The sequence below is a fragment of the Perca flavescens genome, chromosome 22 (assembly GCF_004354835.1).
Source record: "Perca flavescens isolate YP-PL-M2 chromosome 22, PFLA_1.0, whole genome shotgun sequence".
Taxonomy (NCBI): Eukaryota; Metazoa; Chordata; class Actinopteri; order Perciformes; family Percidae; genus Perca; species Perca flavescens.
In genome coordinates this window covers 9,834,144-9,847,437 of record NC_041352.1, presented here as the reverse complement: position 1 = coordinate 9,847,437, position 13,294 = coordinate 9,834,144, and the positions used below count along the sequence as shown (strand labels likewise).

The 13,294-nt window shown below is 39.0% G+C and overlaps 2 protein-coding genes across 2 annotated transcripts in view; both read left to right on the top strand.

The window, feature by feature from the left end:
• The window catches only part of LOC114549590 (vascular cell adhesion protein 1-like), a 34,499-nt gene extending 31,265 nt beyond the window's left edge, over positions 1–3,234 (top strand). Inside the window, exons 2-7 of the mRNA XM_028569968.1 lie at positions 819–885; positions 1,075–1,449; positions 1,540–1,845; positions 1,933–2,196; positions 2,310–2,389; positions 2,974–3,234. Coding sequence (XP_028425769.1) covers positions 822–885; positions 1,075–1,449; positions 1,540–1,845; positions 1,933–2,196; positions 2,310–2,389; positions 2,974–3,234 — 1,350 coding nt within the window. The 5' untranslated portion in view covers positions 819–821. The remainder of the gene's footprint in view (positions 1–818; positions 886–1,074; positions 1,450–1,539; positions 1,846–1,932; positions 2,197–2,309; positions 2,390–2,973) is intronic.
• A 2,337-nt stretch (positions 3,235–5,571) lies between these two features.
• Positions 5,572–12,022, top strand: LOC114549159 (vascular cell adhesion protein 1). The gene is made up of 8 exons (XM_028569369.1): positions 5,572–5,624; positions 5,800–5,875; positions 6,019–6,396; positions 10,460–10,765; positions 10,851–11,105; positions 11,228–11,309; positions 11,425–11,464; positions 11,578–12,022. Exons 1-8 carry the CDS (start codon positions 5,610–5,612, stop codon positions 11,821–11,823), a joined length of 1,398 nt encoding a protein of 465 aa, XP_028425170.1. The 5' UTR covers positions 5,572–5,609; the 3' UTR covers positions 11,824–12,022.
• Positions 12,023–13,294: the final 1,272 nt, after the last annotated feature.

Genomic DNA, 13,294 nt, shown 5'->3' with positions numbered 1-13,294 from the left:
TTTGTGGGAAATAATTAGTAAAGATGAACAATGAGGCAACAAATTAAGTTTGGTATTTTTTTCTATGTAAACATAAATCTTAAAGTATATTATTGAGTGTTGAGGAGTGTGTTTACTGTTAATAAATAAAAACAATGGAGTTTCTTTTGTAAAATGTTTCCTTTAGATTGACTCATTTGATGCATTCAGTTGACAACTGTCAATTATATTTTAATTGAAATGTTTCTTAATAAAAATGCATATTTCTGCATGGAGAGCAAATTAACTGGAGTTTTATTCCACACACAGCAGACAGCAGACAGGCACACACTGGATATGAGCAGTAAAGGTGAAAACTTCCTGAATGGCTCTTATATTTACTATAAGTCATTTAAATCAGATGATATTTAGCAGGTGTAACCAGTTACTCTGTAGTCATGAAACACAGGAAGTTAACCTGATATTAAAGTACAACAACTAAAGAGGGAAGTTTATTTGCATTAGAGCTCATTCACTCTGAAAACATCCACCAAAGAACCTCATTGCTGCTCTCTTTTTTAAATTGGGCTTGTTTGGTCCTACAATTTTTTTGTTTGACTGATTTTGCTTAGTTTTTTAGCCAAGACTAATATTATGTTGTTATTCTATTGAGCCATAAGAAGTGAGAGTTTGCATTTTGTGGTATTATTTAGATTTGACTTCTGAAGATGTTGATTGATCACTAATTAGAACACAGTGAGTTCTGGTTGTATGGTGTAAGTTTCTGGTGTAAATGTTCTCTGTAACAGCTCTAAAAGCATGTTTAACAAGTAACTACATTATTGTGTTTGCAAATGTAGGTGATGGCAGCCCTGTCTGTGAATATTGCCACAGACAACATGTTACTCCATATCCTCTTTCTTTCAGGTGAGCTCTGTGTTCTGTGCAGATAGATAATCTAATAAAATAATTCTGCAACAGTTTACGTCCTAAAGATTTCTACTGATATTGCAAAGGCAAAACTACATGCAAGATCCTGCTGCTGATGTATATTTTGTCTTTCTGTTCCTAGATATTTGTTCCACCTTATATTAATCATGAGTCTTGTCTTTATAGGTGCTTTGGCTACTTGTCCTCAAGAGTCAAACCTCTTCATTACTGTACCACAGATGGAAGCTCTGAGTGGGTCTTGTTTACAAATCCCATGTAACTTTAGCGCTGAACCCGAAATACCGCTTAATAACAGCAATTATGTCGGACTCTGGACTATAGATGATTCTAATCATAAACCAAACATTGTGGTTTTCAGCAGTAAAAACACAGTTAACATCTATCCAATGAATATTACTGGAAACCTGAGTGAGAAAGACTGCACCACTTTATTTTCCAGTTTAAACATAAATTACACAAACACATACTACTTCAGAATTGAGACCAACGGTACATTCAGGGCAACAGCTATTTGTGATCCTCTTCAAATAACAGTTACAGGTAAGAGAGGGTTTGTATGATTCTATAATGTTTTATTTTAGATATAACAAGAAAATGATGCAAAGTTTCTGATTCTGTTTTAAACTCCAGATTCCCCCCCGATCCCCAGAATTGAGATCTCAGGTGATCTGAAGGAGAAGGAGTCTGTCACTATAAGCTGCTCAGCTTCCACTCCCTGTCCACACTCCCCTCCTAAACTCACCTGGAATCTCCAACAAGACCCTCCCAACAACATAGAGGAGAACACAGATCGGACCTTCACAACTAAAATCCAGGAGACCATCACTCTGTCAGACACACATGATGGATTCACCATCAACTGTTCTGCCACATATCCTGTGAATGAAGGAAGAGAAGTCAAGACAGCAGAGGAGAGAAAGACTCTCAATGTTTCATGTAAGACAACCAGTGTTTGTTATTGGATCCTGTCAGCACATCATGTGCTGATTTTAATGAATAAAGATAATCTCACATTTTCCTCAGATGCTCCCAAGGACACCTCAGTGTCCATCAGTCCATCAGGTTTGGTGTCAGCAGGTAGCTGGGTGAACCTGACCTGCTACAGCAGAGCCAAGCCTCCCGCCAGTTTCAGCTGGTTCAAGAACAGCAAAGATGGAGCCATCAGAGTAGCTGAAGGAGACTTTTACAGCTTCAATGTCACTGATGTCACTGATGGAGATTATTACTGTGTGGCCACAAACAATCTTGGTAATGAAACATCATCAACAATCCATCTGAATGTTAAAGGTAAAAACGGAACTTGATTGATCCGCTTTCTTTAAAAATGGGAACTTCTGCTACATGAGTGTGGTTGCATGCCTTCTTTTAGTGGTCACTTATATTTGGTTTGTTTCTATAAGCTGAATCTCCTGATCCATCTCTACCATTGGAGCCAGTTATTGGAGGAATCATTGGGATCATCGTTCTCATCTCCCTGGTGGTCTGTGTTTGGTAAGTATCTCAAATGAAAGCAGCTAATGGGATTCTTAGTTGGTTGAAGGCACAGATGATGTAGTGATCTGTTGCCGTTTACACCTCGGCGCCAGCATGTCAACAGCATGTTTCTACATTCAATTTACGCACTAATCCAAATTCCTCATTGATGATTTATTTTCCAGCACTCTGTGTAGGAGGCCGATAAAGTTGACACATTCAACTCAACGACAGAATCAGGTGGGAAAATGCTCAACTTTTCTGTTCAGCATTGCGCTCTAAATGTTTTGCATCTGTCCACAGTGACCGTGTACTATATCATATATGAAAGCATTTGTACTAACCACTAAATACACAATGTACTGTGTGAGATTCTTCATGAGAAAAATAGGGCAGGAAATGTGGCCAATTATCCTGTTAACAACCCACTGTGGTTAAAGATTGTGAAACTGGGCAAACTACACAAAAGGAGAAAATTCTTTCTTCTTTTTTTTTAACTCTTTTGTGACACAATATAAGATGTTTTTGCAACAGTTTCACAACTGGATCTAGGCTCCAAATCTAGCTACTTAACATTTCAAATTTTTGCAGAGTCAAACAGGTGAAGAGCTGACTGTTAAAGAGCCAGCAAGAAAAACACAAGAAGAAGAAGAAGAAAAAGAAGAAGACATCCATTATGGAGAGATCGACTTCTCCAAGCAGAGACCTGAAGCGTCCTCGTCCTCGGAGCAGGACAGTGGACAGCAGCAGGACACGCTGTATGCACAGGTCAAAGTGTCCCAGACAGCAAACAGCCGAACACAGACTGCTGACAGTCCAGAGGACCTCTATGCTCAAGTGAAGAAAAAATAGAGTTGTTTTGTTTGTGTACAGCAAGATTGCATTTGATTCATCTGAAATGTACTTTTATTTTTATTCATCAGATCTTGTTTATGTTCAACCGTAGAAAAACAACACTGGATCATGGACAGGAAAATGTAATTTTCATTGCCTACTGTTGCCTACAAACTCAAAACCTCCACATCCTGCAGCTTTTATTGTGTCAGTTATCGATATGTTAATATTTGCGTGCTGAAATCACACGGCCATTGTTATGTAATTTGTTATTTAAATGTCAGATACCTGCTAGCAAAAGTCCCTAAGCTCTACAAAAGGAACAAGTCTAAATGACATCAAGAGTATCTCTGCACACACTTGTAGAACAGTGCAGGGGATTATTGGTATAGTATACTAGTAGTACAAATGTTAATACAAGTGTGTGAATTACAACTTTATTTGCTATTTGCAGAAACACCATGAGTGATATTTTGACTTTCCTTCTATTAACTCCTCCCTCCTCTCACAGTCTTTCCTACTTCACAGACCTGTGACTTCTGCATCGACCTGTCAGACAGCAGAAAAAACACTGACTCCAAAGTTAGTAGATTTCTGCTACAATCACTACATTTCTGTTTCTTTTAGTTATGATTCACGCAGAAGCACCCCGAGGACTGGCTTGTTTTTGTGTTTCACTTTTTGAATTTCTATGTTCATAATAAATGCCACAGAGATACAGAAAAACAGTGTGTCAGGACTCATGGGTGATGATGGATATAGTCTTGCATTGCCAGACCTTCCTCCACAGTGCTGCGGAGGAGGGTCTGGCTACTCCAAACACCATTCCGGGATGGGAGGAAAACGTGCTCTGGTTTATTGGCATTTCTTTAAAACAATCACAATCATCTTGGGCGGTGCTAAGCGCCGTACAGAGCAATGACACCTCTGCAAAATACCCTCGGGAAGGAATTTGTTTTGGTGGAACGTGTGTACGTTCAAAAGTTGTTTTAGTCGTGCAACAGAAAACTCAGATTGGACAGATAGTCTAGCTAGCTGTCTGGATTTACCCTGCAGGGATCTGAGGAGCAGTTAACCATAGTCCTCAGAAATCCACCGGAGTTTGAAATGTCAACACAAAGAAAGCATAAGGCAACGAATATGTGGCCTGAATGAGTGAAAACCAATTTTCGCAAGACTGCCTATATTCGAAATCTAAACAGTTCATTTCTCTCCTAAAACGTTGTTGGAAGTAAATTTAGTGATGAATAAGATGTTGAAAATTGTTAAAATTGTCCCATTGTTGGTCTGTCTGTACCGGAAACCCAGACCCTCGTTGACCTAGGTTCCTATGCTGAAAGGGAACAGCGAAAAGACCCTGCCCTTAACTAAGAGCTGAAAGAGTTACAGGAACTGCGGCCAGAGGAACTTAAAAATCCCCAAATTGGTCCAGTCGGAACACAAGAAAAAAAGGGTTCTAGGCATTTTATGTTCTAGGAACTGCAAAAATCCCTCTGGTCGGAAAGCGGCTATTGTGTTTCAAGCTCGGCATTTTTTATCTGCCAGCTTAAAACGTGTTGTCAAGCATAGCTGCCCATCATAGGCGTAATTTAAAGCGAGAATTGGGGGGTTACAACCCCCCCAATAATCAAAATTGGCCCCCCGCCCCAAAAAAAACGATTATAATTTAATTTAAATAAAGACATTTGCCCCATAAATTGATGCAGAAAAGGCACAAAATGTTGCCAAAAACTTTACCAGAATGCAGAAAATGAAGTGAAAATTTGAATTTAGCTTTAAAATGGAGATCTCAAACCGAGATGATGAGAAAACAGAAATGACAAAAAACATTCTTATCTTTTGTGTAAGTATAGCCTACATGTACAGTATACTGTGGGTGACTGTTACATGAATGTGTACATCCAGCACAATGTTGACTTTGTACAAAATATATTTTCCAAAAACACATGATGTCATTTATTTAATGATAATGTTGTAATAACACAAAGAAAAGCATCTGAGGTTCTCTCATCAGTCCAGTCCTCCAGAGCAACAGGGATGAAGACCAATGTGATCAGTCAAGTCACAGTCACTGTACACAAGTCAGCAACAACACTGTGGTAGTTCATTTATGGTTACATCCGTTGAAATATCATGATTTACTATTATCATCATTATTATTGGGATTTGTGTAACGTATATGTAGAGCATATAGACTCACTGAGAACTTCTTCAGTTTCTCTGATATAAAAGCCAACTGCACTTGCACTGTGTTCTTAAATCATAGGAAGTCAACTTGGTTTTGAATTACGACAGCTAAAAAGGGAAGTTGGTTGAACTGTTAACATTCGTGCACTTAACCATTTTCACGTAGGAACTGCCAAGCAAAGGATCTGATTGCCGTTCTCTTTTTGATGTGGGCTTCTTTGGTAAGAAGACAACATTATTTGGTGGTTTTACTTCTCATCTAACCCAGAGAGTTTTACTCATTTGCAGTTTACAGACTTGTGACGCTCAGTTACTTAACACACAGTAAATTGTGGTTGTACAGATCGTGTTGAATGCTTCATAAAAGATACTGCATTATTGTGTTTGTAAATCCAGGCGAGGAGTGTCATGGCAGTCCAGTCTGTGAAAACGGTGACCGCCAACGCGTTGCTGAGTGTCTTCTTTCTTTCAAGTGAGTTTGTTCAGTCACTTTTATTTGCAGATGTTTCTTTTTCCAACTGTTCATGTCCTGACTGCAAAGTGAAATGTTTTATACTGACATTGTTTGTTTTTCATAGCAGATTTTGCTCCACAATTTGTTCATCTGTTTCACAGGTGCTCTGGCTGCTTGTTCTAAAGATACATCCCTATTCATTACTGCACCAAAGCAGATGGAAGCACTGAGTGGATCTTGTCTGCTAATCCCATGTAACTTTAGTGCTAAATCAGATACGGAATTCATCAGGACAACCTTTGGAGTGTGGATTAAAACTGATATACATTTTAGCGACAAAACAAATAATGTGATTTTCAACAGTAGCAGGGTGAATAATATCTATCCAATGAGTATTACCGGAGACCTGAGACAGAAAAACTGCACCACCTTGTTTTCCAGTTTAATCACAAGTTACACTGACAAATACTTCTTCAGAATTGAGAACGGGCCATTTCTGGCAACAGCTGTTTGTGATCCTCTTGAAATAACAGTTCAAGGTAAGAGAGTTTTGTTTTTTATCCGTCAGTATATATTATGATTGTTATAGAAGAAAAAGTGAAATCAGTTGCAGTTTTGGTGTAAACAGCAAACACAGTGAACCTGACCTTCAATGTGAATATAAATATCTTGTGGTGGAATGTACCTAAGTACATTTATTCAAGTACTGTACTTCAGTCCAAATGTTGAGGTACTTGTACTCTACTTGAGTCTTTTCTTTTCATGACACTTTCTATTTCTACTCCGCTACATTTCAGAGAGAAATATTGTACTTTTTACTCCACTACATTCATCTGACAGCTTTAGTTACTTTACAAATTAAGATTTCTGCAAACAAAAATTATTTAGTTTATTAAATATGATGTTTTATTATAACTTAAACTACCCAACAAGATACAGGCATACCAGTCCATCTGAAATGATTAGCCGATTAAACACTTGGTTGAGAGAACTGAGTACTTTGACTTCTAATACTTTAAGGACATTTTTCTGTTGATACTTACATACTTTTACTTAGTAACATTTTCAATGTAGGGCTTTTACTTCTAACAGAGTATTTTTACAGTGTGGTATTAGTACTTTTATTATTATATTAGTAAAGGATCTGACTACTTCTTCCACCAGTGATATCTGCAGTAGGATGATCAACAGTATCAGAAACCAGTCTGTGATCAGTCATTGGTTTGCATGTGACTGAAATATACATACATATGAATGCACTATTAGTAATAGTCCCATGAGAAAGTTGCCTGTAAATACCCAACTTTGCATTTAACACTAAAGGGGAAGTTTCATGTGTTTGACGTGCTATTTGGACTATTTACCATCAGTGATGGGCAACATTACATTCAAGTTGACTTTTTATGTTACCCCTTACAAAGGGTCAAAAGATAAAGCTAAGGGGTTGTGATGATTAATGGGAGAGCAAATTAGGCAAAAAAAAAAATTAATGCGACACTAATCTGTGTTCATATTTTTGACTTTTCTTTCATATTTATTTTATTATGAAATATTGGAGAGTTTTGCTTCAAACAATTATTGAAATGAAACCATGTGAGAAGTTGAGAGGGGAAATGACCTTTTGGTGGAACAACTCAAACATCAGAAACATGACAAGACACCCCAAACAAACACTGCTTTTAATAAGAGATCCCAAGCCAAAAAATATACTAGATATTAGGGGTGGGAATCACCAGAGGTACCACGATACGATATTATCACGATACTTAGGTCACGATACGATATTATTGCGATTTTAAACATATTGCGATATTCTGCAATATATTGCAATTTATTACCTTTTTTCCAACTTCATTATTATGTCCCCAAAGGAAAACTTTGTCAACATCTGTTTGTTCATCTCACATGAATTTTATTGCTGTAAAATGTGACTGTCAAGCTGACTAACTAACCAGCACTTTAATGAATATGTTATAAATGTTGTATACACCTGGCAAACTGAACTGTTTGCATTTTTAATTAAGGTGGACTAGACTGTAATACCAACAGGTATGCACTGCTGTGCTACTACAGGTATTTTTTACAATTAAAATGAGTACAAAAAACGGTAGCGACGGAGTCACGTACCTTGGTTCCGTGTTTTTAGCAAGTGACAAAATCCTTCATTTTCCACAACGTTGTATGGACGCAGGTCTTTGCACATGAAGTAGGCGATGGCTTGAGTTATTTTCTTAGCTCGCTCTGAATTGGGAGGTAGCTTTGTCAAGCTAAGTGTGTCCAGTGTTGGTTGGTTTTTCGGGCGGAGCTGGTTTAGCATTAGCTTTACCGCCCTCGGCTAACGCTAACTCTGGATGGTGGCGTGTGAGATGAGCCCTCATGTTTGTGGTATTCCCTGAGTATTTTATTTGCATACGACACTCCTTGCAAATCCCATGTCTCATGTCCATCTCAGTTGTCCCCTCCTTGTTAAAAAAAAAATCCGAAAAAGTCCAAACACTTGATTTAAACGCAGATGGTGCATTTCTGATTTCTTTCTCTGACGCTGCCATGTTTATTTTATCTACATCCGCCTGCACGCTGACAGTCACCCCGCTGACCTCACCAGAAAACAAACAGCGCCATCTGGTGGACTGAATAAGCAATTGATTTTATTATTATACTACCAAAAAGTTAAATTCTGATGTGCAATTTAAATAATAAAAGATCGATACTTGGCGCCTGTGTATCGATACAGTATTGCCACGAGAAATATCGTGATACTATGCTGTATCGATTTTTTCCCCCACCCCTACTAGATATATACTCTTATCATATGTGTGTATGCAAAATCTCAATCTGTAGAGTAACTACACTGTTATCCCAAATTAGTTGCCTTTACTAAAAAAATTGTGTGGAAACCCATTGCCTTAAACCAGGGGTGTCAAACTCAATTTCACTAAGGGCCACACTGGAAATAACAATCACAATAAGGGCCAGACATGTTGAGTTTATTGACATAAGCAAAAAGAAAAGTCAATTAACTTTGTATTATTGCATGTCCCATATAGCTTTCTCAAGTTTACATTAGTAGTCATTACTAAAAAAAAATTATATTAATGAACGTCCGTTACATTCAAGCCATTGCCAAATGAGTTGATACAAAGCTAATTAAGACAATCAGCTCCACACAACTCTCTCTGTATTTCTCAGTATGGCTATGTTCAGAAACTGGTGTCGTCCGGCAACTTTCGTGCGTAGAATAAAAAAAATATATATAAAGCGAAGATGATTACCTCTTCTGAAGAGACCATCATGTTATTTTTTAATCCTCCGTGTCCTCCTTGGCTACAAGCAACAAGTACCAGCATTCCCATCTAAAGGGTTAAAATGCTAAACTCTGCTCCGATCTGCTCACGGTGGCACCCCATATTTCGTTATATAAATCAAAATAGAGTGATTACTCGCCCATGGCCACTCCGCCGTTGGGTATCCACAGCCTGCCTATACTTGGTCCGGATGGCTTTCAGCTTTATTGATATCTGACTTTTACAGATAGCATCTTTCTCGTGTGGATATGACGTCCCTCCAGGTACAGGATACTGCTGAAGAAATTTGTTCCATATGTCTATATATTTTGACTGGCAGGACTCCCAGTCCACCCCTGTCTTTGTAATCTAAGGTTGTTTGGAGCAGTAACTCCACCTCCTCGTCTGTCCAGACAAAATTATCAGCTTTTGTTGTTTGCTTCACCATGTTTTGGTTTCGCGATACTAGGGAGAGGAGAGGGAGAGAGGAGGAGGAGAGGGAGAGAAGTAGAAGGAAGGTTCTACGCAGGCGCGCAGACTTGGTGGTGTTGTGTGGCAGCGCTTCACACTACCACCGAGCCGTCTGGTGTGCATACTACATTGAATTTCACACACTTTTGCGTCACCATATACACGCATATTCCCCCCCAAAAACACTTGTCTAAATGCGGAATAAAAAGTGAGAATGCAATGCCACTTTTGCGTTTTCTCTTCAGATCGTTTCCCTCTAAACAAGCCTAAATATTGATAAACACGAACACTAAATCAACCACACAAAACTAAAACCCAGATAACAAAAATGCACACCAAAAACAATAACAGAACATTATTAAAACACACTTTCTCTGGGACAGAAACCGTTCAGAATATATCTTTTTTCCCATGAGCCTTTGCATCGCTTCAGTGCCGAACAGTTCTAATGACACCGCCCCTCCCATACAGAAACGTAAGATCGTTAGTTATCTCTGTACACTGCATACTTAAGCTGATTATTTCAAACAACTAATGGAATTTAGTAATGAATATGGTTTTTAACAAAACATGAAAGAATAAGTAGTGACCACTAAAATGTTTAATTACAACGAAATCTGGGTTTACAGTGATATCTGTCAAATAAATAGTGGAGTAAAAAATACAATATTTTGCATTAAAGTATGAAGTAAATTAAGTTTGTGAACATGTTAAACATAAACATGTTATCAGTGTCATTGCATTTTGCTTATTGCAGCCCCACTGAGCTCCTGGCATGGTTGAAGAATCTTAGTCTTGTTGCTGTATTTTTTTTTTGTGTAACATCGGTATTGATTTTAAATCCCAGATTCCCCCCCGAGGCCCAGAATTGAGATCCCACATGATCTGAAGGAGAAGGAGTCTGTCACTATAAGCTGCTCAGCTTCCACTCCCTGTCCACACTCCCCTCCTAAACTCACCTGGAATCTCCAACAAGACCCTCCCAACAACATAGAGGAGAACAGAGATCGGACCTTCACAACTAAAATCCAGAAGAACATCACTCTGTCAGACACACATGATGGATTCACCATCAACTGTTCTGCCACATATCCTGTGAATGAAGGAAGAGAAGTCAAGACAGCAGAGGAGAGAAAGACTCTCAATGTTTCATGTAAGACAACCAGTGTTTATTGGATCCTGTCAGCACATCATGTGCTGATTTTTAATGAATAAAATGAATCTCACATTTTTCTCAGATGCTCCCAAGAACACCTCAGTGTCCATCAGTCTATCAGGTTTGGTGTCAGCAGTTAGCTGGGTGAACCTGACCTGCTCCAGCAGAGCCAAGCCTCCCGCCAGCTTCAGCTGGTTCAAGAACAGCAAAGATGGAGCCATCAGAGTAGCTGAAGGAGACTTTTACAGCTTCAATGTCACCGATGGAAGAGTGTATTACTGTGTTGCCACCAATGATCTTGGTAATGAAACATCAATAATCCATCTTGGTATTAAAGGTAAATACAAAAAGTGGAACCTCCAGAATGGTGCATTAATATTGTTACATGTTTTACATCTTGTGTTGTTGATGTTGTACATCTTTTAGTCACTGACGTTGGTTTTGTTGTCCTGTCTTGAGGCGAAGTTAGCTCTCAATTGGGGCCAATTCTTGGAGGAATCGTTGGGATCGTCATACTCCTCTGCCTGGCTGTCTGTGTTTGGTAAGTATCACAAATTTAAAGACAAATGTCTTGACTCAGTTAATGGCAATCACATTTTACTGGCACACTGTATATTGAACCTAAAACACAGTATGATTAATGAAATGTCCTTCAGGCGTTTAAAGTCGACACATCCAACTGCACAACAGACTCAGGTGAGAAGACACTTAACCTCCCTGTACAATACTGCACTGTGTGTTGTGCATTATTAATTATTGAGGTTCACCTCACAACACTTTCTGTTTTTTTTGTTGTTTTTTTATTACAGAGTCAAACAGCTGAAGAGCTGACTGTTGAAGAGCCAGCAAGAAAAACACAAGAAGAAGAAGACATCCATTATGGAGAGATCGACTTCTCCAGGCAGAGACCTGAACCATCCTCGTCCTCGGAGCAGGACAGAGGACAGCAGCAGGACACGCTGTATGCACAGGTCAAAGTGTCTAAGAAAGCAAACAGCCGAACACAGACTGCTGAGGGCCCAGAGGATCTCTACGCTCAAGTGAAGAAAAAATGAGTGCTGTTGTTAAAAGACAGAAAATACATTCCTGTACAATTCCATGTGCCTTAATGTTCTATTCACTGCTTACAGTTCAATGGAGAGACACTTTAAACCTTCCCATCCTGCAGTTATTAACATGTTCATATATGTGTGTGCTGAACTCACACAGCTGTTTGTGTGTGATTTGGTATTTATGTCAGCTGTGTGCAAATAAAAGTCCCAATGCTTTAAATAATTAACTATGACCTGACATGTCTTCGAGTATGAATTTTGTTTATTCAATTCCAGTAAGGGAATCATTTTGGATTAAAAAAGTTTTTTTTTTTACCGACCCTGGTGTTAGGCTGTTAGTGATGCAGGTCAATCCTCCCTTAAGAAAATATTACATATCTTCACTACTCTACACTTCAGCCAGTTTCTTCAATACCAATTGTGGTGGATCACAACTTCCGTCCAGGCCTGTACATATTAAATAATATTGTTTTGTAAAAGATTGACGAGATGACCACAAGATGGACATTTCAATATAAATTTTTCTTAACATGAAATACTTCTTTCAGCCCGCAGTGCAACAAGGACAGATGTTTTCTTTATGGACGATAACACAAACAGATACGCTTTATTGCCACCTTTCTATTTTGTCCTTATTTTTCTTCCCCTTAAAGCTATAGTGCGTCGTTTCTGCCTCACCCATGAGAAATTCTTAGTAATGACAAAAACACTGTCGTTGCATCCACATGATACAAGCCTTCCGTGATCACGCACCACCTCCACCCCTCCTCCACGCAGTTACTTGTAGCCAAGGAGGACACGGAGGATTAAAAAAACATGATGGACTCTTCAGAAGAGGTCATTAGTTTCACTCAAGCTTCTGTGCGCAAAAGTCACCAGACAACACAATCTCCTGAACATACTGAGAAATACAGAGAGAGAGTTTTGTGGAGCTGATAATAATGTAACCTGAGGGTTTGATATATGGTGGTCATATCACTCTAAATATGTTATGGTTTGCTCTCTCTCCGCCCTGAGTTGGGTGGTTTTTTCCCTGTTTGTCTGTGTGTTCTGTGTTTTGCCACCTGGAGTGCTGGAGGCGTGTCTGGAAGAAAGTGGGTCAAGGGGCATGGCCGATTCAACACTGCACAGCCGGTCATCACAGCTGCAGCCCATCTACATGATTCACTCCAGCAATACTTAAAGGAACACGCCGACTTATTGGGACTTTAGCTTATTCACCGTAACCCCCAGAGTAAGACAAGTCGATACAAACCCTTCTCATCTCCGTGCGTGCTGTAATGCTGTCTGACAACTCCAGCATTAGCTTAGCCTAGCACAGATCCTGCAGGTAACTGGTTCCAACTAGCCTACTGCTCCAAATTGCGACAACAGTGACAAAATAACGCCAACACGTTCCTATTTACATGTTGTGATTTGTATAGTCATAGCGTGTACAGAAAACAACGTAACATGAGACACAGCCATCTTCTAA

Excerpts from the sequence above, each read along its gene's own strand:
- LOC114549159 (XM_028569369.1), top strand. Across the intron at positions 5,876-6,018 it reads GAGTGTCTTCTTTCTTTCAA|GTGCTCTGGCTGCTTGTTCT; the intron begins GTGAGTTTGTTC and ends TCTGTTTCACAG. Across the intron at positions 10,766-10,850 it reads AAAGACTCTCAATGTTTCAT|ATGCTCCCAAGAACACCTCA; the intron begins GTAAGACAACCA and ends CATTTTTCTCAG.